At 45.0% G+C, this 24,843-nt stretch overlaps 1 protein-coding gene across 1 annotated transcript; it reads right to left on the bottom strand.

Annotated features, from left to right (window-relative positions):
- Window positions 1–10,003: 10,003 nt before the first annotated feature.
- On the bottom strand, window positions 10,004–19,581 carry LOC311584070 (zinc finger protein 441-like). The gene is made up of 4 exons (XM_084758117.1): window positions 19,044–19,581; window positions 12,442–12,568; window positions 12,172–12,232; window positions 10,004–11,376 (listed from the first exon to the last, which is right to left on the bottom strand). The coding sequence occupies exons 1-4, from the start codon at window positions 19,044–19,046 to the stop codon at window positions 10,425–10,427; spliced, it is 1,143 nt and encodes a 380-aa protein (XP_084614243.1). The 5' UTR covers window positions 19,047–19,581; the 3' UTR covers window positions 10,004–10,424.
- Window positions 19,582–24,843: the final 5,262 nt, after the last annotated feature.

Genomic DNA, 24,843 nt, shown 5'->3' with positions numbered 1-24,843 from the left:
AGCCAGACCGACCAAAAGGTCTTTGGAAGTAAATGTACCAGTGGAGGATACCTCCACAGTCACCCAGGCACCTTCAGCTTTTCCAGTCACTGTAAGACATGTAATCGAGCCAAACGGTGCTGAGGGTCATGACGAAATAGCCTGGTGTCCTGTAGACATGATGGATTTAAAACATTTTAAGGAATCCGTCGTCAGATATGGTATGCATTCTAACTTCGTTAAACAAATGTTAAACAGCTGGGCCTATCAAAATAGACTTGTTCCCCAAGATTGAAAAATTTAGTTTCAGCGGTATTGGAAGCGGCACAACAGTTACAGTGGTTATCATGGTGGCGAACAGAGACAATAAAAATAGAACAAGAAAATATCACACAGGGAATAAATATTAATAGAGATCAATTACTTGGTGATAGACCATATACTAACATGGCCTGTCGTAAGGCAGCCTTGAGAGCTTGGGAGCTGGTAAAGGAACCTGGGAAAACAACTATTCCCTTTACTAAGGTGTTCCAAGGACCTCTGGAGCCCTTTACAGAATTTTTGCAGAGATTAGGATCTGCTATAGATAAGGCGATGCCAGATTCTGATAACAAAAAGGCATTAAAACTTATCATGGCTTATGAGAATGCAAATACTGAATGTAAGAAGGTGCTTAGACCGTTAAAGGAAAGAGGCGCTCCATTAGATGACTGGGTAAAGGAGACAGTTAATATCAACTCTCAGGAATATCAGAATAATATTGTGGGACAAGCTTTAGTCAGAGAGCCCAGATATCATAATACTCGGTGCTTCAATTGCGGTCAAATTGGTCATGTGCAAAGAAACTGTAGAGATAGAAGGTGCAATAACCCAGAAGAAAACGTAACTCATAGAAGAGAACAGGGGGGTTCTGGTTATGATAGTAATGAGGTACCAAGACTCCCAGGGTACTGTAGTTGCTGTGGAAAAGGGAAACATTGGGCACGGGATTGTCAATCTAAGCGAGATGTGCAAGGCAATATCTTGCCGACGGGAAACGGCAGGAGGGGGCCATCGGCTCGGGCCCCCGTAAACAATGCCAGCCGAATTCCTTTGGCCAGTCAGGAAGTGACAAACCCGCAAGAAAACGGGAACTGAGTGTCAGCGATCTAATGCATGCTACTGAAGGCAGTGCAGCCTTGGATCTGGCTTCAAATATGTCTCTTATCCTAACTCCTCAGGTTGAATGTTACAAATTAAATACTGGTGTTTTCGGACCTTTGCCTTCAGGCACAGTAGGATTGGTTCTGGGAAGAAGCGGGCTGACTTCTCAGGGTTTTATTGTACATCCTGGTATTATAGATGGAGATTCTAAAGGGGAAATAAAAATCTTGGTATGTGTGAAAAAGGAGATGAAAATCGATGCCGGGGATAGGATTGCTCAACTCCTACTGTTTCCTTACATTAAGGGCAAAGCCGCTCCAGTGGAAAGGACTGGTGCGTTCGGGAGCACCGGGACACGTGTGTTCTGGCAAACAGTAATTAATGATCAGAGACCTAAGTTAATTATACAATTGAATGGTATTAAAATAGAAGGCTTGGTAGACAGTGGAGCTGACGTCTCCATCATTTGCCAGAAGTCTTGGAACCAAACTTGGCCACTTAAAAAGGTTTATACGGAAATTGTAGGAATTGGCAAGTTATCTCAAATAAAACAAAGTGTACAGTGGCTTGAGTGTGTGGGACCAGATGGGCAGATAGGGAGGCTGAAACCCTATGTGGCTGACATTCCTATAAATCTATGGGGAAGAGACCTTTTACAGCAATGGGGTACTCAGATTACTATTCCTGCAAATACTGAGATAAACAAGGTTGAAACAATGGGTGAATTGGTATGCGCTTCTAGGGAAGAGATTAACGTAAGTGATCAGAGGCGACCACAAGCTATGCCCATTGTCCAACCTCAGAATTCTTCAGATTTAGAATGTCAAAATTTATAAGAGGGGCCACTGCTAAGATACCAACCGCCTTGCCCCTAAAATGGATTTCAAACAGACCTGTATGGCAGGAGCAGTGGCCCTTAACAAAAGAAAAGTTACAGGCGCTTCAAGGTTTAGTGAAAGAGCAGCTGGAGGCTCAACACATCAAAGAATCTTCCAGTCCCTAGAATTCCCCTGTGTTTGTGGTAAGAAAGAAATCAGGTGGATGGAGAATGATAACAGATTTGAGGGCCATAAACAAGGTGATTCAACCCATGGGTTCGCTTCAACCTGGAATTCCTTTGCCTTCCTTGTTACCTCGGTCTTGGCATATAATTACAATTGATTTAAAAGATTGTTTTTTTTTTACCATACCTCTACACGAGAAGGACAGGAAAAGGTTTACTTTCTCAGTACCTACTCTAAACAGTAATTCTCCAATAAAGAGATATCATTAGAAGGTACTTCCACAAGAAATGTTAAATAGCCCAACTTTATGCCAGTATTTTGTACAACAACCTTTAAAAATACTTCGTAAGCTGTTTCCTCAATCTATCATATACCATTACATGGATGATATTCTGCTAGCTGATTCTGATCCTAATATTGTAGAAAAAATGTTTCAGGAAGCACAAAGAATTCTGCCATGCTGGGGATTACAGATTGCTGTGAAAAAAATACAAAAAGGAGATTCAATTACCTATTTAGGCTATAAAATAACTGAACAAAAAATTCGACCACAAAAGGTACAGATCCGTAGAGATCAATTACAAACTCTTAATGACTTTCAAAGATTATTGGGCGATATTAATTGGTTAAGGCCTACAATCGGGTTAGCTACCTATGAGTTAAGTAACTTGTTTCAGGTTTTACAAGGGGATTCGGATTTAAACAGTCCTAGGTGTTTAACTGCTGAAGCAGAAAAGGAGTTAATTCTGGTGGAACAAAAACTTCAAAAGGCATATGTGGATAGAATTGATCCTAAACTTGGTTGCATTTTGGTTATTTTGCCTTCAAAACATTCTCCTACTGGGCTTCTCATACAAAGGGAAGACAGGATTATAGAATGGATATTCCTGACAAATAAACAAAACAAAAAATTAAAAACATATATAGAGAAAATTTCTGAATTGATTACAAAGGGAAGAATAAGGTTGCGTCAACTGTCAGGGATGGACCCGGCAGAAATTGTAGTGCCTCTTACTGATTCTGAGATTATGTCACTATGGGTAATTAATAAAGATTGACAAAAAGCTTGTAGTGATTATTTGGGAGACATTAACAATAGATACCCAAAAAGCAAACGTATACAGTTTATAAAAAGAACTAATTGGATCCTTCCAAGTATTGTAAAGAGGTCACCAATCTCAGGGGCACCCACCTTTTTCACTGATACAAATAAATCAGGTATGGCTGGTTATAAGTCTGAGAAAATGACCAAGGTGATTAAAAGCCCCTTTACATCAGTTCAAAAATCAAAATTATGTGCTATCCTTATGGTATTGTTAGATTTTCCTGAACCTCTTAATATAATTACTGACTCTCAATATGCTGAAAAGGTTGTTTTGCATATAAAAACTGCTGAATTTACTCCTAATAACACAGAATTGACTACTTTATTTATAGAACTGCAACAGGTCATCAGAAGCAGAAATTATCCCTTGTATATTACTCATATTCGATCCCATACAGGTTTACCAGGTCCATTGGCACAAGGAAATGAAGAGATCGACAAATTATTGATAGGTAATGTATTCAAAGCCTCCAAATTTCACGAAAAACATCATGTCAATGGTAAGGGGTTAAAGAAAAGATTTTCTATCACTTGACAACAAGCTAGAGAAATAATTAATAAGTGTCCTACATGTTCCTTATATAGTCAACTACCATTACCCTAGAGGTAACAAAAAGAATAAAATTTGACAGATGGATGTGTTTCATTTTGCGGAATTTGGAAAAATGAGATATGTACATCATACCATTGATACCTATTCAGGTTTTCAATGGGCAACTGCCTTAAGTTCTGAAAGGGCTGACTGTGTGATTACTCATTTACTAAAAATAATGGCATTTATGGGAATATCTGCACAAATTAAGACTGACAATGTTCCTACATATGTGTCCCTTAAGATGAAAAACTTCTTTATGTATTATAATATAAAACATGTTACTGGTATACCTCACAACCCCACAGGACAAGCAGTTGTGGAAAGAGCTAATCGTACCTTTAAAAAAATGCTTATTAAACAAAAGGGAAGGGTAAAGACACCCAGGAATCGATTAAATAATGCTTTGTTGACTCTAAATTTTCTTAATGTAAATGATAAAGGGACATCGTCTGCGGAGAGACATTGGATAATAAAAAAAACTGAAGAATTGGGGCAACCAATATTCTTCAAGGACTTGGAAAGTATGAAATGGAAACCTGCAGTAGTTTTGAGATGGGGTCGTGGGTATGCGTATGTTTCCACAGGGAGTAAAAATATATGGCTACCAACTAAACTTATAAAGATTAGATCTGACCATATAACAAATAAATCTTAAGAGCTACCTGGTTCTTTACAGCTTGACATTGTTCCTTACAGCTTAGAAAACTAATGCCCTCTTCTGTCCTATTGGTGTATATACAGGTAGAGCCCTATATTTACAAAAAACAGGACAATGCTAAAGACAGCAGGCAGCATGGGTGATTTAACCCCAAAAACATGCCTCTGGCACCTAGAGCAAGATGCTTCAAATGATGTTCCCTTAAAAAATTATATATGTACTAACATACCTGTACTAATAATTTCTAAAGTCTGCTTACTTTCAGAACAAAAAACAAGACAATTATGAAGATCGAACTTCTGCCTTTGGCACTACTGCTTCTTCCAAAAATTGCATACATATTAACAATAAATCGGCTAGCCGAAAGGATCGATCCCAAAAAGACTGAACAAAAACAGCTAGCTTTTCCAGCGCTTGGCCAATATATTATTTTTCTTGGGTACCCAAAAAATATTTTTTTCTCTTAAACAACATCAAGTAATTTTGAGAACATGACGCCCCCATTCCCAGTAGGTGGGATGAGTGTTTTTGGTGGGTTACCAATGCTCATCTTTGCCTAACGGGGTTATTTACAATTAATAAAAGTTCATTTGGGGATTTCTTTCTTCTATCTTTCTTTCTCTCTTACTTTCTATCCCTTTTAATATTAAGGAAAAGGGGGGAAGGAAGGGAGGATACAGGGTTGTAAAATAAAGGTAGATTATTGACTCTACTAACTTCAAAAATTCTACATTGGTATTGTAGATTGATGGAAATTTAAGACTTTTGATTGATGGAAATTTAAGACTTCAACTTTTGCTTCACATTGATATGAACTTAAATTGTATATTCCTTTCATTTTTACTTTATGTATTATATGTTATATGTTGACAAAATATTGTATATTGTATGTTAAAAAATTTACGTTCTTTTTATTCAATGTTTATTTGATGTATTATTCATATACCATTAATGTCTTATAAAAAACTGTTTGGAATCATCGGGGATAAAAGTTGGTATTTAGTTACGTAGAAATCCTATTAGATACTCACTTTGTTATAGAGCAGGTTTGTTTAATAGCTCGTATATGTCTTCAAAGGAATAGATTGATAATTGTAAGAATAGATAGATTTGCTCTTCAAACTCTTCAGAGATCCACAGAATATGACATTTAATGATGAGGGCTTTCCTGACAGAGAGAGACATCCGCTCCTGGCCACCTCTCCATTTACATCATTAAAGATGGGGGCTTCAAGAGACGCTGGTGACAGAATGGTCACTAGACGAAAAAACTGCTCTACTACTGCTCTTATCTCTACTGCTGATGACAGGATGATTGTCTGCAATGATCAACAATGATGCTGAAAAGATGACTGTCCAGCTTTAAAGAGAATAGATGGACCAGACCGTCGGATTTCCTGCTTCAAAAAGCAGTTCATTGGATGTTTTGGGCCGATAAGGCTGAAGACTGATTGCCCCAATAAAGGAGAGAATTCGGTGACTATCCAGGCAGTCAGCTCTCTCTGTACTCTGCAACTTGAAAGTTGCCTGCCAGCACTTCCTTTATTAGCTAGATTTTCCTTCTTGGGTCTCTGATGGGATTGAAGACTAGATAGCCACAGTGCTACTAGAAGCTTTAGTAGATTAATAATTACAATTTCTCATGAAAAAAAAAAAAGACTCTCTTTGGTAGGATAGTGGTATACTTTCCCTTAGGTTAACAAATATAAAAGGACTTTGTTATGTCTTTTTGTATGTCCTGATGAGTATGTATATATGTGTATATAGTTCTTAATTTTTTAAAAGAAAAAGGAGATGTGTGAGAAAGATTAAGCTTTGTCACAAGTGGAAACAGTCTTAACAGGCTTTACCCTTGGGGCAAGCCATAAATACCTTGTGACAGACTGTTTGGAGCCTTCCTGAGCTTGGAATTCAGGAAGCCGACCTGGGAACCCCACCGTGGCTATTGTTTTCCTAATTGACCCTCGAAGGGAGAAGGAGACTGCCCTTTGCATGTGACTGGGAAGGTGGTGAGGAGAAAAACAAGAGGTAGAGAAGAAAAGGAGAGGCACGGAGAGAACAAGGGACCGGACCAGCTCGCGGGACAGAGACACCTAAGGACCCGTCCTGCAAAATGGATTCCAGAAGGTTTACTCTTCTGTCCCTTTAACCTTTTTTTCCCTTCTTGTATATGCTAGTTGGGTTGTATAATAAAGTTTAATTGTTAATAACAGAGCCAACAGTTAGGGATGGGGACTGTCTTGGAGACGCCTTTGTAAACTGGGGCTGATGGTGCTTTAGCATGTGTATCCATTGGAATACAAAAGTCTTTTAGATAGTATGACATGAAACCTGTTACAGGGGCTGGAGAGGTGGCTCAGAGGTTAAGAGCACCGGCTGTTCTTCCAGAGGTCCTGAGTTCAATTCCCGGCAACCACATGGTGGCTCACAACCATCTATAATGAGATATGACACCCTCTTTTGGTCTGCAGGTGTACATGCAAGCAGAGCACTGTATACAATTTAAAAAAAAAAAGCCGGGAGTGGTGGCACAGGCCTTTAATCCCAGCACTTAGGAGACAGAGGCAGGCGGATTGCTGTGAGTTTGAGGACAGCCTGGTCTACAAAGCAAGTCCAGGACAGCAAAGGCTACACAAAGAAACCCTGTCTCGAAAAACAAAAACAAAAACAAACAAACAAACAAAAAGAGATACAGATAAAAATTGTAATCCCATAGGTCAAACAATTATAAAAATATTTAACAATAATTTTAAAGGGGTGGTCATAAAATAGAAGGGAAATATATCTCTAAAAAGAGATTAAATAATGATTTATTGATTTTAAATTTTTCAAATGAGACAAATACCACACCTGCTGGAATATACTGGATTTTAGGAAGGACTGTTGAATTGGATCAACGGATAAAGGTCCTAATTCCAAAATGGAAGACAGAAAATATGTTATGTTGGGGAGGAAAATATGCTCTTGTGTCAACAGGAAACAAAAAGCTATGTATTCCATCTAAACTGTTGGAAATAATATTTGACCGGGGGAGACCTCCTAAAGATCGTGGTTCCAGAAAGAAGGTGAGAAATCAAGAAAATCAAAACAGGACAAGTAACATCATTTGCTGAACAGCTCTGAGACTGACTGAGGCAGGGTTTCAGTTATGCATGGCCAGTAAGTCTTTGGCTACAAATTCCTCAGGACTTCTCATGTTATGTTTAAATGGCAGAGATTTTGGTATATTACCTGATCAAACAGAGAGCAGAGGATCATCTTTCATTGAATTGTGCTCAGTGCATAGCCCATACATATATTAATACGAGAATGTTTAATACCTTTGAACATTTATATATTTTGCAGAGCAAATGGACCAGACACACACACACACACACACACACACACAGAGAGAGAGAGAGAGAGAGAGAGAGAGAGAGAGAGAGAGAGAGAGAGAGAGAGAGAGAGAAGTAGACCAGGTGGCTAAACCTCACAAATGGCCTAAAAAACTGTTTCCACAAAAATCTACATCCAGGAGGCTGGAGAGATGCTTCAGAGGATAAGAGCACTGTCTGTTCTTCTAAAGGTCATGAGCTCAATTTCCAGCAACCACATGGTGACTCACAACTATATTGTAGTGTGCAAGCACACGTGGGCAGAATACTGTTCAAATAATATATAATGACATTGTTTATTTTATTTTATTTCTGGTTTTTTGAGACAGGGTTTCTCTGTGTAGCCTTGGCTGTCCTAGACTCATTTTGTAGACCGGGCTGGCCTCGAACGCACCGTGATCCGCCTGCCTTTGCATCCCGAGGGCTGGGATTAAAGGCGTGTGCCACCATGCCCGGCTAATTACATTGTTTAAAATCTGCATCTGGGAGAATTTCAAATGGCTAGCTAGACTGTCCATCATCACAGACTGTTCCTCAGGACTTCAGTTAAGTTTTGAACTTTCTCAGCATTCAGAGACTGGACAGCAAAATTTACAGCTAACTTTCTTTCTCTTTTTAAATTTTTATATTTATTTATTTATTTATTTATTTAGGTTTTTCGAGACAGGGTTCCTCTATGCAGCCTTGGCTGTCCTGGACTCACTTTGTAGACCAGGCTGGCCTCGGACTCACAGCAATCCACCTGCCTCTGCCTCCTGAGTGCTGGGATTAAAGGCATGCGCCACCACTGCCAGGCTTTTTTTTTTTAAGATTTATTTATTTAATGTATATGAGTGATCATCTGCATGTACACCTGCAAGCCAGAAGAGGGCATCAGATCCCAGTATACAGATGGTTGTGAGCCACCATATGGTTGTTGGGAATTGAACTCAGGACCTCTGGAAGAACAGACGGTGCTCTTACCTGCTGAGCCGTCTCTCCAGCCCCTAGCATCAGGCGTTATGCAGGTTGCAGACAGAGAATTTTCACTAGCAGTGTCACTCGGCTGTAGACCCTGTGTGTTATGGTACCAAAAAGCTAAGCAAGCTATGCCTGTTGGTGCAATAGTGTCATGTCTATCATGGGTACAACAAGCTTTCCCATTGGATTTAAGGCACCTCTATTGGAGGAAATTCATGTCTGATACCATAAGCCAGGACAAAGTCTTATGGTTGGCGGCATCACAGGCTCCCGCTGCAAAGTAACTGCTACTGTCTTAATTGATGGAAATGCTGTGTCCGGCAAACTGCCTTATAAATGTCCACATTTTTGCACACGGACCTCTGTTACTGTCATCTGCAGTTCATCCTGGGGTTACGCTCCTTTTACAATGATGGTGTACCCCAGAACCTCATAACCACCTGTGAAGTTTCTGACATCAACATCACCGCCTCCACGGCTCAAAAAGTAATTAAAAAGAAAGGTAAGAGTCACAGAAAGAGGGGGATTGCCGTCCAGCTGTATCCTCTGAATTGAAAGTGCTACTCACTTTCCTAGTAGGGTAGCAAATGGCCCATCAGACTCAGGAAGTAAACAAATTAACTTTTTTGTTGTTGTTGTTGTTTTTGGTTTTTCGAGACAGGGTTTCTCTGTGTAGCCTTGGCTGTCCTGGACTCACTTTGTAGACCAGGCTGGCCTCGGACTCACAGCAATATGCCTGCTTCTGCCTCCCGAGTGCTGGGATTAAAGAAGTGCGCCAACACACCCAGCCAATTAGTTAACTTCTAAATTCCAGAAAGCTGAAGCTTAAAACCTTCAGAGCACCTCCCAGGCTATGGAACAGTAATCAATTGCTAGGAGACTCTGGCTGGCTAAGGTCCCTCCAAGCTGTGCAGACCTACAGGGCTGTAGTCAACAACGCCAAGGCTGTCGGGTGGTGGGGTGGGGTGGGGGCGTGGCTGGCGACTTGTGTGCTTGTGAGCTGTCCATGGTCCTGTAAGTAACGCCAAGAAAGTCAACTGGTTCAGCAAGCTCGGCTTTGAAAGACCCATTTTTTGGTTCTCATCTGAGGTAAGTAAACATTTTTTCCATGTTTCCCCCAATTAAAAGTCCCACACAAGACTGTTGATGAAACCATGACAGGTGACGGATGCCTTTTCCACACTGTTTACATTCTTAGAAATTTATTGAGTATGAAAGAACTGAAAAGATCTCTTGTACACAAAGGAGAAATATATAGATAGATAGATAGATATTACATTTATAGGGTTTTCTCACATACAGGCTATGCCTTGTCTGTGGTGGGTGACCTTTTGGCCACACTATTTACATCCAGAGGACTTCCTTCCGGGATGCGTTCTTTTCCTGTCCCTTCTCCGGCATAAATGTCTTTATGAAACTGAAGATAGCGGTCACATCTAAAGGCCTCACCACAGTGTCTACTTCAGGGTTTGCACCTAATATGCTTGACTTCGTGTAAGTGCAAGGCATTCTCACACTGTTCACACTGGCAGCAGGTTTCCCTCCAGTACGCACTGTTTCATGTAACGGGAGCTAACTGTGCCGTGTAGAGGCTTTAGCATGTTATTTACACGTGTAGGGTCTCTGCAGCGTGAGTCCGCTCGTGCCGCTGAAGGTGGCTGTGCCGCCTGAAGGCCTTCCCGCACTGTTTGCAGTCGTAGGGCTTCTCCCCGGTGTGGATTTTCTCATGTAACTGGAGATGGTAATGCCGCCGGAAAGCCTTCCCGCACTGCGAACATTCATACGGCTTTTCCCCGGTATGGATTTTCTCATGTAATGGCAAGGAACCAGGGAATCTAAAGGCCTTCCCGCACTGTTTACACTCATAGGGTTTCTCTCCGGTATGGATTTTTTCATGTAGCGGCAAGGCACCAGGAAATCTAAAGGTTTTACCACATTGCTTACATTCATAAGGTTTCTCTCCCGTATGAATTCTTTCATGCAGCCGAAGATACTTGGGATATCTAAAAGCTTTACCACAATATGTGCACTCATAGAGTCTTTCTGTATGAATTATTTCATGCCTCTGAAGGGAAGAGGAAGAACTCAAGGCTTTACCACATATATTACGTTGATGAAATTTCCCCATAGCGTGTGTTCCTCCAGTTGTATACACAGAGGCCTTTCCACACTCCTTGTGTTGATGGGGCGGTTTTCCGCCATGAGCCTCCTGATGTATTCCTAACGACTTTGGAAAACAGAAAGATTTTAAACATACCTCACATCCACAAGGCCCATTCCCAGCGTGAGCTCCCACACACCTCCGGAAGCTGGCGAGAGAGTTCAAATCATGTTGCTTGGCCGCACATGCCTCATGTTCACGTGATTTATAACGAGGGTGAGATGTGACATGCCTATCTGAGGATGCGTGACACATGGAAACCTTTCTGCACAGAGTGGCGTCACATGGTGTTAGCCCAGGAAGGGCTGTCCCGCTTGGGTGGAGATGTGCTAGCCACGCCATGGTTTCCTCACCCCGACCATCGTCTGTGCTCCCACAGGGGGTCCCTAACACGGAACTGAGAAAGGACAAGCACGTTAGCGACAGACGCTTTACTACTAACTGCGTATTAGACTTACGTCATACACTGCTCCCGAAATCAGCTAAAGTGTGTGCTTTCTGACGCCTCTGAACAGTATAAAACTTAATGGGTTGATGGCTCTATAGCGTGGCTCCCACAGAGCGATAATCAGAAGAGTTGCATTCACCGATGCAAGTTCCTAAGAGCATTTGCAAGGGAAGGCCCCCTGCAACCCTGCAAACACTGATTGGTGCCCTTACATTTCAGCACAGATTTTTTTGTTTGTTTTGTTTTGTTTTTTTCAAGACAGGGTTTCTCTGTGGCTGTCCTAGACTCACTTTATAGACCAGGTTGGCCTTGAACTCACAGCGATCCTCCTGCCTCTGCCTCCCAAGTGCTGGGATTAAATGTGTGCGCCACCACGCCCAGCTCCAGGACACATATTTTTAGAGCCATAATTTAGGTACAATTTTTGTTTTTTGTTTTTTTTTTTTAAGATTTATTTACTTATTATTATACAGTGCTCTGCCTGTGTGTACATCTGCAGGCCAGAAGAGGGCATCAGGTCACATTATAGATGGTGGTGAGCCAGCATGTGGTTGCTAGGAGTTGAACTCAGGACCTCTGGAAGAGCAGGCAGTGCTCTTAACCTCTGAGCCATCTCTCCAGCCCCAGGTATAATTTTTGTAATAATGAAATAACTTAAAAGCTTTTTGGTTTTGTTTCCTTAAATGTCCATGGGACATTAAAATTCCTTCAAGTACCTTTGCTTCAACTTTTGATAGAAATTACCTCAGATTTCTCCCAGGAATTTTATAATGGTCTTCAACATTCTCCTCTTCCCTTCTGTTTCCTACAAGGCAGGCCCAGAAAATTAAGGGTAAATTATTAGAGATTACTGAAGGAAAAAAAAAAACAGTTTCTAACCTCACTGTCTATAGAAAACATGTCTGGTTTATTCACCACGTTCTTCCTTTCAGTAGCCTAAATCCTCGAAGAGCACTGGTACCAAGAGACACTTGCTCCCTAATTTATGAAGAGATGGCAGAATGATATCCGTACCTACGGCAGCGAGGTTCCTGCAGGTCTCCTGCATCACGTCTCTGTACAGACTCCTCTGGGAAGGGTCCAGCAGAGCCCACTCCTCCTGGGTGAAGTGCACAGCCACGTCCTCAAAGCTCACTGAGGCCTAAACATGGCACATACTTGATTGACAACAGGTTCACTCGGCTCTGTGGGACCCACACATCTCTCCCACGACAGGGAAGTCGGCACGCAAGCACTGAGGGATTGGAGAACAGCACTGCAGCAGCGCTGCTCTCACTGCGGGGCTCAGCACAGGATGCACGGATGCTCTGCCCTGTCCTTTCTACAGCGCATGTCTACTTCCTGTCTTAGAGGCCTCCCCCTGGTGTCTGGAATAGGTTTAACACCAGCATGCCAGAACCCGTTTGTCTTTAGAAATTCCTCCTACATTTAAATTTTGATGGCATGAGGAAATTAGTATTTTGATAGAGTTTGCGTGAATATAAAGGATAAATCACTCAACATAAATGATTTGTGCAGATACTATGGAACTTTCTAGACTTCCATTGTCCTTCAGAAAGAAAATAGTTGGTAATGAGTCTAATGAGCTTCTCTAGCGGACACGTCACAGGTGCTATCACGACAGTTAAAACAGGTGAGTATGTGAGACTGGCTGTGGCAGCACAGGCCTTTAATCCCAGCACTCAGGAGGCAGAGGTAGACAGAGCTCTGTGAAGTCACGGCCAGCCTGGTCTACATAATGAGTTCCAGGACAGCCAAGGCTACACAGAAAAAATGCTACCTAAAAAAAAAAAAAAAAAAAAAAAAAAATAATAATAATAATAATAATAATAATAATAATAATAATAATAAATTTTAAATGATGAAATCATTTATTTATAGGCTGCCAGGTAGCCACTCTCTCCAACGTGAAGCATTTCTTTCTGACGGTGGATGAAGCTCGGGAGAGTTGGGAAATGTCACCTCTTTGGGGAAGCAGGAACCTACAAGACTGATGGGCCACTCCCCAAATTTATAGCTGTGGCAAACAGGACTGCCAGGAGGAGACCCGCCCAGCTGCCCTGCAGAGTGCTCTGGGGAGGCGGCTTTCTTCGGCCACCGGCTGTGTGGGGATGGGCTTTTCCATGACCCTGCTGACCTTTACTCATCCCCACTCCTCTAGGTAACCCCCCTGCCATACGCCACTAAGGAAACTCAAGAGGCTCACTAAGACACTGGTGGAGCCGGGCGTGGTGGCGCACGCCTATAATCCCAGCACTTGGGAGGCAGAGGCAGGCGGATCGCTGTGAGTTCGAGGCCAGCCTGGTCTACAAAGTGAGTCCAGGACAGCCAGGGTTACACAGAGAGACCCTGTCTCAAACAAAACAAAACAAAACAAAACACTGGTGGAACTGGTACTTTGGTCCGTCCTTGGTTCCCTATCTGGGGAGGAACAGAGTTTGTGTCATGTCCCTGCAGTCTCACATAACACGCTTGGCGACAGCACAGGGGATTGAAGGAGATGGTGGGTTGTGGGAGAGCTGGCCTCACGGTCTCGGTGACGGGTGACAAGGCCTGCGGCTGAGGCTTTCCAGGCTAGGGAGGCGGGGAAGGGAGCTCTGACATGCTGTCCCTCCCCGCGTGTTATGTGGTAGTGCACTCTCTTGCTATGGTGGACTTGACTGTGTCGCAGGACAGGCAGTGACAGCCGTGAGTACAATGGAACCCCTGAAGAACATCTGGCAGAGTCCCAGGCTGGTGGTCTTCTGCCATGTGACAGAGTGGCATGCCTGCCTGATGAGTGGTGAGCGGGGTCTGCCATCTGAGTACATACACTCTCTAAGAAAAGTTGCCAGTCTGCCGGGGGGGAGGGGGGGGTGCGCCTTTAATCCTAGCACTCGGGAGGCAGAGGCAGGCGGATCAATGTGAGTTCGAGGCCAGCCTGGTCTACAAAGTGAGTCCAGGACAGCCAAGGCTACACAGAGAAACCCTGTCTTGGAAAAAAACAAAGAAAAAAGAAGAGTTGGCAGTCTGGAGCGAATACTGCACAGCAGCATGCAGGACAAGGTTGCCAGCGAGCTGCCCTCGAAGTTGCCCGGCTACTGCTTTGCCTGTGTCTGAGGCGGAGATGGCTGCTCGAAGTGAACATGCCGTGGAAGAGGAATAGTACCGGAAGGACATGTGTTTGCAAGCCTCTGCATTAGCCTCTGACGTGGAAAAGAAAGTAGAAAAGACAGAATGTGGGCCAGCCGACGCCTCTTAAAGTTGGCTAGCTAGGGGGAAAGAGCATACATGTCAGATCGAAGCTAAAGAGCCCTTTCCGGGACCGAAACACTGGAACCCATGAGAAGAGTCCGAGGAAAACTCCAGGGAAAGTGCTACTGAAAGCAAAGGGAGTGACAGGTGCTCTATGATGCCCGCGCACCAGGCAACGCGGGCGCTGAGTTCACCAGAGTTAGGAAGTTAATTCACGGAGGACCCTGATACTGGCGCGGGGCTTTCGAGAGCTGCTCAAAGGGACACGAAAAGTTCTGATGGAGCTAGAGGTGGGTTACAGTGGGTGTGTAAGGCATTAAAGCCACGTAGAGACCGGCAAAGCCGAAGCCATGGTCTACCCACACCACTCAAGGAAAATGAGGCAAGACTGTGGAGCTGGAGCTCCTGAAGCGGACAGAGAGCCAGATGCTAAGCTAGTGAGCTTCTGGAAGGCTGTAAAGCCTTAAGAATGTTCAAGAACGCAAAAATGACAAGATAGCACAAATGAAAAGCAGAAAAGAAAACTAAGTTGGTCCCATGGGTATGAAATGATAGCCCCACAAGTGAGCTGTGGCCTTTTGTTTCCAGTGTGAAAGCATGCCACAACTGGAAATTGCTCACCTAGCCAGAGTCACAGAAGCTAGGCATGACTAAGGGAGAGACAGCGGAAGTGGTGTGGCTACCAGAGCCCACAAGGGCACAGGCAGGCAGACCCGGTACAGCCAGGCAGACGGGGCACAGCCAGGCAGACTGGGCACAGCCAGGCAGACAGGGCACAGGCTGGCAGACGGGGCACAGGCAGGCAGACGGAGTACAGCCATTGTTGACTGGCCTTGGGTTAAACCAGTCAGCTTGAGCCACACCACACCAAGCTCACGGGGGCTAGGAAACGCATGAAGGCTAGATGAAGATGACACAACTAGCAAAAGAACAGGAACAAGGGAGCCATTGAGATTTTTAAAAATACAAGTCTTGGGCTGGAGAGATGGCTCAGAGGTTAAGAGCATTGACTGTTCATCCAGAGGTCCTAAGTTTAATTCCCAGCAACCACATGGTGGCTCATAACCATCTATAAAGTGATCTGGCGCCCTCTTCTGGCCTGCAGGTGTACACGCAGGCAGAGCACTGTATATGTAATAATAAATAAATAAATCTTTTTGTTTATTATTTTTTGTTTTGTTTTGTTTTTTGAGACAGGATTTCTCTGTGTAGCTCTGGCCAACCTGTACTTGCTTTGTAGACCAGGCTGGCCTCAAACTCACAGCGATCCACCTGCCTCTGCCTTCTGAGTGCTGGGATTAAAGGCGTGCGCCACCACATCCAGGCTAGTTCCGTGGGGTCTTGTTGGTCTTGGAATTTTCTGCTTGGTGAGACATGTACTGTACATTAAAATTTTTTAGTTTTGAGATTATGATAGAATTAAACATTTCTCCCTTATCTTTCTCCCCTCCAAATCTTCTTCCATATCCCCCTCTGTCCTCCTTCAAATTCATGGCCTCTCATTCGTTGTTATTGCACTACAGTATTGCACTACGTTGTTATATATACTACATATATGCCCAAATACAGCCCGCTCGGTAGTAGCCCTTGTGTGTTTTCAGGGCTGAGAGCACAGCTCTCCCACTCCCAGCCTGCCTCAGTTTCCGGCAGCCCTTTGTGGAGGGCTAAGGCTTTGGCTTGTCCTTGTCCATTGCTGTTGTGTTGTTGGTTCAGCTCATGTGGGGTAGACTTTATGAGTGTAACTTCTCACATCACTAGGAGACACAGTCTCATAGCAAACCCTCTGATCTTTCCCCCCAAGGCTTGTTTTTTGTTTTGTTTTGTTTTAAGATTTATTCATTTAGCTGGGCGGTGGTGGCGCACACTTTTAATCCCAGCACTTGGAAGGCAGAAGCAGGAAGATCCGCTGTGAGTTTGAGGCCAGCCTGGTCTACAAAGCGAGTCTAGGACAGCCAAGGATACACAGAGGAAAAACCCTGTCTCGAAAAAACAAAAACAAAACAAAAAGAACCCAAGGAACTAATAAGCTACTAAAACAAACTTTTGGAATAAAAGATTAATACAAGAAATCCAGTATAACTAAATGGTTAGCAATTTCAGAGTATATAGACCACAAATCAAAGGGGACACAAAGAAAACATATAATAAGTGTAATAAAGATACATTTCATTTTCACAAAAAGAACCAAGCAGGGCATGGTGGCACAGGTCTTTAATACTAGCACCTGGGAGGCAGAGACAACAGATCTCTGTGAATTCAACCAGCATGACCGACACACCAAGGGCCTGAACAGCCAGGTGTTGGGGGATAATCTGCTGTATTTTGATGCTAATTACTGCTTGCTGTCTGACCCACCATTTGCTTAATAAATAGGTAGGGCTTAGAGAGAGAGGAATTCTGGGAAGAAGAAGGGCCACCACCAGGAGAAGGAGAAAGACCTAAAGTGAAGAGCGGAAGGCAGCCATGGTTAGCTGGAGGAGAAGCACATGGCCTGCAGCGTGGATGGAGAATCCAGATGAAGAACACTAGCACGTATTTGGGATTATGGATGGGAGGTAGCTTGATAGAAATTATTAGAAGCAGGTGGCACAGGATTGAGGCAGGGATCCCATGCCTGCCCCACTATGGGAAGTAGTTTAGAGGATTGATATCTGCCCTGCCCCACGTTAACTAAGGCTATTTTAAAATATAACAAGTGTCTTGGGCTGGAGAGATGGCTCAGCGGTTAAGAGCATGGACCTCCTCTTCCAGAGGTCCTGAGTTCAGTTCCCAGCAACCACATGGTGGCTCACAACCATCTATAATGTGATCTGATCATATTGTATACATAATAAATAAATCTTTAAAAAAAAAACAAGTGTCTTGATTGATCGCTAGCTGGGCCTATAGATAATACAGATAATTAAAAAAAAAAAAAAAACAAGAGCCAGGACTACACAGAGCAGTGGTTTCAACCTTCCTAGTGCTGCAACCCTGACATAGTTCCTCAGCCTGGCAGTGGTGGCGCACACCTTTAATCCCAGCACTCGGGAGGCAGATGCAGGCGGATGGCTGGGAGTTAGAGGCCAGCCTGGTCTACAAAGTGAGTCCAGGACAGCCAAGGCTATATTATAGAGAAACCTTGTCTCCAAAAACCAAACAAACAAAAAACATAGTTCCTTCCTCATGTTGTGGTGAGCCTCAACCATAAAATTATTTTCATTGCTACTTTGTAACTGTAATGTTGTTACTAAGCAGTGTCTCAGTTCACCAACAGAAATACAAGTTTCCCATGGCCTCAACCTGAGTCTCAAAAAAACTGTTTTTCAAATAAGTCAAAAAATTTTGAGGGGGCAGTGGTGGCGCAGGCCTTTAATCCCAGCCCTCGGGAGGCAGAGGCAGGCGGATTGCTATGAGTTCAAGGCTAGCCTGGTCTACAAAGCTAGTCCAGGATAGTTAAGGCTACATAGAGAAATACTGTCTCGAAAAAACAAAACAAAACAAAAAAATTGAGATATTCAATATGCAATGGTCCTGATAAAAAGCACATTAAGATGTTGCTTCCCTCAATTTAAACTATAAATTCCAAACACAATCCCAGCAAGAATCCTAACATCTTGTGTAACAGCAGAAAGTTGCCCTAAAGTTTATATGTAAGGGGAAAAATCAATATTCAACACAATTCTAAATAAATAGCACACAAATTAACACTAATTTAGCCAGGCGTGGTGGCACACGCCTTTAATCCCAGCATTCGGGAGGCAGAGGCAGGAGGCTGTGAGTTCGAGGCCAGCCTGGTCTACAAAGCGAGTCCAGGACAGCCAAGGCTACACAGAGAGACTCTGTCTCGAAAAACCAAAAAACAAAGAAACAAACAAAGAAACAATCAAAAACCCCACTAACTTTATCTTTACAAAAATTTTAATAATCGTGATAGTGTACGAATATTTGTAAGCAAATCTATCTACAAAACGTTACAAAAAGACCAAAACCAAACCTACAATATGGTCAGTTTTGGTTTTTTTAAGAGCAAATGAAACTTAATGAGTACGCGGTCTTCACAAATATCCAACAACCTAGGCATGCGTAAACAAAAAAAAAATTATAGAGTTTACAACTTCCACAGAATCAACTCAAAGAGGACTCTCCACCAAAACGCGAAGACAGCTCAGGGAGCCTACAGGACCTTTGGGGTTAACAACCTGCCTCCCGGTACAACAAAAACCGCTTTGTGGCCGTGACGTCAGCGGCACGGGGGGCGGGGCCTGCTCTGGGGCGCTCTGCGCAGACGCGGCCGGGGGGCGGAGCTGCGCGGCCGCAGCCCAGGCTGGTCGCCGCCAAGCGCGGCGGGTCATCATAGCTGCCGCTTCCCCCGCGTCTGCGGACAGCGGCCCCGCGCTCACCATGTCGCGGCTCCCGAGCTCGCCCGCGCTCCTCACAGGCTCGGCAGCGGCGGCCGCGGCGCAGCGCAGCACACGCGCCTGGAGGCCTCCCTCAGCCGCGGAGCTCTAGCCACAGCATGGCGGCCGGAGGGAGCCCGCCTCCCGCCGCCCTAGGGCGCTTTTGATTGAGCAGTGAGAGGGGAAGCCCTGATTGGCTAAGGCCGCCCAGCGACTCCTGAGTGACAGCAGGAGCTGAAGTGATGGACTGGCACAGTCCCCTGCCTTTTGCTCCAGCCCAAACTTGGCTCTGTTCAGGGGAGATTTACATTTAAGCAGAACTTGGCCCTTGGAGAGCTGGGCCTTGCTGGCGCGATAAACTCAGCAGGCACTGCCTAGTCTAACCGGCCACCAGACTGTTCTTGTTTTGTTTTGTTTTTTTGGTTTTTCGAGACAGGGTTTCTCTGGGTAGCCTTGGCTGTCCTGGACTCCCTTTGTAGACCAGGCTGGCCTCGAATTCACAGCGATCCGCCTGCCTCTGCCTCCCGAGTGCTGGGATTAAAGGCGCTTCTTGTAAACCATCCAGGTACCAACACAGTGTCCAATATAATGTCCCCCACCCCCCACCCCTTGCCTCAAACCTAGGAAGGCAGCCAGCCCATCCCTGGTTCCAATTGGTCGTGGAGGTAGCTGTAGAGATGGCTCAGAACCCATATTAGGTGGCTCCCAACTATCTGCGACTCCAGCTCCGAGGCATTCTCCGCCTTGGGTGGGCACCTGCACGCGACATGTTGTCCTAGTTCGGGTTGTTATTGCTGTGATGAAGCGGCATGGTAAAAGCAAATTGGGGGCGCTGGAGAGATGGCTCAGAGGTTAAGAGCCCTGACTGCTCTTCCAAAGGTCCTGAGTTCAATTCCCAGCCACCACATGGTGGCTCACAACCATCTGTAATGTGATCTGATGCCTTCTTCTGGCTTGCAGGTGTACATGTAGGCAGAGCACTGTATACATAATAAATAAGTAAATATTTAAAAAAAAAAAAAAAGCAACTTGGGGAGAAAAGTGTTTGGCTTGCACATCCTGAATCACAATCCATTGAGGGAATCCAAGGCAGGAACTCGAACATGGCAGGAACCTGGAGGCAGGAACTGATGCAGCGGCCATGGAGGGTGCTGCTTACTGGCTTGCTCCCCATGGTAGATTTGCTTAGTCTGTTTTCTTTTTTTTTTTTTTTAAAGATTTATTTATTTTATTTATTGTATATGAGTGCTTTATCTGCTGAAAAGGGCATCAGATCACATTATAGATGGTTGTGAGCCACCATGTGGTTGCTGGGAATTGAACTCAGGATCAGGACCTCTGGAAGAGCAGGTGGTGCTCTTAACCACTGAGCCATCTCTCCAACCCTAGTCTGTTTTCTTAATAGCCCAGGTATGGCCCCAAACACAGTGGGCTGGGCTCTCCCCCGTGAGTCACTAATTAGGAAACTGCCCACAGGCTTGCTTACAGACCAGTCTCATGGAGACATTTTCTCAGTTGAGGCCCCCTTCTCTCTGTGATTCTAGCTTGCGTCAAGTTGACATAAAAATAGCCAGTAGCCTGGGCGTGGTGGCGCACGCCTTTAATCCCAACACTCGGGAGACAGAGGCAGGCAGATCTCTGAGTTCGAGGCCAGCCTGGTCTACAAAGCGAGTCCAGGACAGCCAAGGCTACACAGAGAAACCCTGTCTCTAAAAACAAAACAAAACAAAAAGCCAGTACACATATACATACCCATTGCAAACGCGTGCTCGCGCGCGCGCACACACACACACACACACACACGCACGCACACACACACACACACACATAATTAAAGATAGGAGCTAGAGAGCCGGGCGTGGTGGCGCACGCCTTTAGTCCCAGCACTCGGGAGGCAGAGGCAGGTGGATCACTGTGAGTTCGAGGCCAGCCTGGTCTACAAAGTGAGTCCAGGACAACCAAGGCTACACAGAGAGACCCTGTCTCAAAAAAAAAAAAGATAGGAGCTAGAGCCCAGGTGTGGTGGTGCACACCTTTAATCCCAGCACTCCGGCAGAGGCAGGTGGATCTCTGTGAGTTTGAGGCCAGCCTGGTTGCTAGTCTAGGACAGCCAATGCCACACAGAGAAACTCTGTCTCAAAAAACAAAAACAAACAAACAAACAAACAAAAAAACCCAAGAACAAAAAAAAAAGGAGCTAGAGAGAAACCTCAGTGGTTAAGAGCACTTGCTACCTGACAAGGCTACTTTTCTATTGCTATGACATTCATAATGATCAAGCAACTTATATGAGTTTAACCGAGTTTATGGCTTGAAACTGTAAAAATTCATGTTGGTTGAGTGAAAGAAGGCTTGGCCACAGGCAGCTGGAGCCGCAGCTGAGAACTCACAACCATCTATAATGAGAGCTGGTGTCCTCTTCTGTCTGATGTTCTCTTCTGTCACGCAGGTATACATACAAACAGTGTTCGTATACATAAATGAATAAATCTTTAAAAAATCAATTTAGTCCAGCTTCAAAAGTCCCCATGGACTTTCATAATCTCAACACTATTTAAAGGTCCAAATCTCTTAAGACTCGAGGCAGTCTCATGTAAAAAAGCAAATTACATGCTTCCAACATACAATGGTGTTCCCTTGGCATCTCCGGTTGCCCTCCCCTCCCAATAAATCCCACCCCTTCCTCCAACCCTGCTCCTTTGAAGGAAAGCCTCCATTGCGGCTTTCCTGAGGACCGACGTTCTTGGCTTTCCTGAGGACTGCCCAACCAGCAGCCACCAGCTCTCCAAGCCCAGCAGGTGGCAGACTAGTCATCTTCCCGAGTCATCTCCCTTCGGCAAACCTTTTTTTTTTTTTAAGATTTATTTCTTTATTATGTATACAACGTTCTTTCTGCATGTACAGAGGGCACCAGATCTTGTTACAGATGGTTGTGAGCCACAACGTGGCTGCTGGGAATTGAGCTCAGCTCTGAGCCATCTCTCCAGCCCACCTGCAATCCTTAAAAACCCCTGCCCACCATAGTTGAGGTGTGACTTCTGGCCTCGTCCCCTGAGGCTGCTGAACTCACCCGCGAGCCTCAGTTCCCAAATAAACCTGCCCTTTTTAATACTTTTCATCTGGCTTGCTTGGTCAGCGGAGATAATCCATCATCTGGCACAGAATACAAATTATCTGAAGATGGAGGAAAAGGGGGCACCGTGAGGAAATGCTGGGCCAAAGCAAGAACAGAGCGAGAGACGCAGAGCAAGCCCAGGCCCTTCCGCTCTGTGTGCAGTGTCCAGAGAACCTAGGTGGCGCCACCTTTCCGGTGTGGCTGCTGGCAGCGTAGCTCCCTCTCCTGGGCTGGGTCCTCTCCCTATCTTCATCTCATGGCTCTGGCATCTCCCCTGAAATCCAGGCTTCGCTTCCACAGCTCCTCACGATGGCTTTCCGGGGCCTCCATGCAGGGACCACCCTGGCACACGTGTGGCCTCCGTGGCGCTCCGTAACTACAGAGGAAGATTCCACGAACACTTTACCAATGTTTCCTTCATGACTCTAAAACAAGGAGCACGTGGACAACATGGCCACGACCTGCTGCTTTCCTGGGACGGGGCCGGGGCCCACTGAGTCACGTTTGCAGCAGTTTTCCTTGTTGCTGCTTTTTAGGAATAAAGTTACTCCGACTTTTCATTTTTACATGCCAGAAGCTTAGGTGGGCGGGGTCTTGTCCTGAGGCAACTGCGGGAGCTTGAGTGAGAGGCCCTCATAGGCTCGTATACTTAAATGTTTGGTTCCCAGTCAGTGGACTGTTTAGGAAGGATTCGTGTGGCCTTATTAGAGGAGGTGTGTCACTAGGGGTGGGCTCTGAGGTTTCAAAAGCCTGTACCAGGCCTATATCTGTCTGGCTGCCCCCAAAAGACCCGCAGAAAGTGGGTGTGTGGTGTGCGCCTGCCTGGTAAGACGTAAGCTCTCAGCTACTGCCCCAGCACCAGACCTGCCTGCCTGACTGTTGCCACAACCGTCACAGACTCTAACCGTGCACCATACAGCAAGCCTGAATCCAGTGCTTTCTTCTACCAGTTGCCTTGGTCACGTGTCTATTCACTAGAATAGAACAGTAACTTTGTCCCAATACAGAAAAGGATTTGCCTCGATCTCCCCACCCCCACCCCCACCCCGTCTCTTGGATTTTTGAGACAGGGTTCATCTGTGAACCCCTGGATGTCCTGGAACTTGCTCCATAGTAGACCAAGCTGGTCTTGAACTCAGAGATACACCTGAGTTCTCTGCATCAGCTGACTCCCCACCTCCTCTCTCTTGGGTTATTTGAGACAAGGGTTTCTCTGTGTAGCCATGGCTGGCCTGGAACTCACTCTATAGATCAGGCTGGCCTCAAAGACATATTTTCACTTTATGTGTGTGAGGGTCTTGCCTATATGCGTATCTGTGCGCCACATGTGTGCCTGGTGTCTAGAGGCCAGAAGAGGGCACGAGATCCCCCGGAACTGGGGTAACAGGTAGCTGTGAGGAAGCCGGTGGGTGCCGAACTGGGTAATGTGTAAGAGTCGCCCGTGTGGTGTTAGTTTTGGCAGATGGAAGCTGCAAGGTTGAGGGAGACAGAATTAGCGCCACGTGGGAACCAAACCTGAGTCCTCTGCAAGAGCAGCCAGTGCTCTTCACCGCTGGAGCGTGTCCCCCGACCCCAGCCTGGTCCTCTGCAAGAGCAGCCAGTGCTCTTCACCGCTGGATCGTGTCCCCAGCCTGGTCTCCTTCTCCCTTTCAGCACAACCCTTGACTCCAAAACTAGATTTCCTGGTGCTCTTTTCCTCTTGAAACTGCATTTTTAAGTTTTCTTTCTGCCCTAGTTGCTCTTTTTCATTGTATATCTAAATAAGAGTGATCACTAATAACCATACAACAGAGTCAATAGTTTATTATCTTTTTTGGACCAGGCATGGTGGCATACCTTTAATCCCAGCACTCAGAAGGCACATGCAGACAGAGCAGATCTCAGAGTTCAAGGCCAGCCTCATCTACACTGTGAGTTTCAGGTCAGCCACAACTACACAGAGAAACTCTGACTCAAATATATATTTTTTATTGTAATCTGCATAGGATATAATAACCACATAACAAAGTCATTATTAGGCTGTCTTGAAATCTCCTCTGCCAACAAAATTAGCTGAATTTAAAATTTAGTCTCAGGCGAATTCTTAGGACAAGGGCACAAAGCAACCACAGTCTTTGCTAAAATATCTCAAGAATGGTTCCTAGCCCACGCACCAATATTGCTCCCTCCTGACACCTCTTGGGTTATGCCTGCACAGTCTGCAGCGCGCTCAGCACTGCTATTTCGCAAGCTCCTGTGTTAGGACCCGCTATTGAGCCCTGCTTACAACATACAGCCACTTTCCCACTCCACAGTGCCAACGTCTTCTGCATTCCTCCAAAACCCAACGTGGTCAGGGCTGTCACGCTAGTAGTATAATTTCTGGTACCAATTTTCAGTTACTATTCTATTACTGTGACAAAACACCGTGACCAAGGCAGCCTTTAGAGGTGAAGAGGGTTAGAATCTACGGTAGTGGAGCAAGGGCAAAGTGACAGGGGAAGTGGACGAGCAGCTTAGAGTTCACATCTTGCTCTGCAAGCAGGAGGTAGAGAACGGACACTCGGAATGACTTGCGTCTTTGAAACCTTGAGGCCCATAGTCTCAATCTGTAGCTCAGGCTGGCCTAGAACTTGCAATCCTCCTGCCTTAACCATATCCTAGAACTGTACCACCACGCCCATAGAGAAACCACCTTATTTCTCTCTT

Source organism: Acomys minous (assembly GCF_964271855.1).
Source record: "Acomys minous genome assembly, chromosome: 15".
In the NCBI taxonomy this organism is placed as follows: Eukaryota; Metazoa; Chordata; class Mammalia; order Rodentia; family Muridae; genus Acomys; species Acomys minous.
The sequence above is the reverse complement of the archived record's forward strand: the minus strand, read 5'-3'. Positions and strand labels throughout refer to the sequence as shown.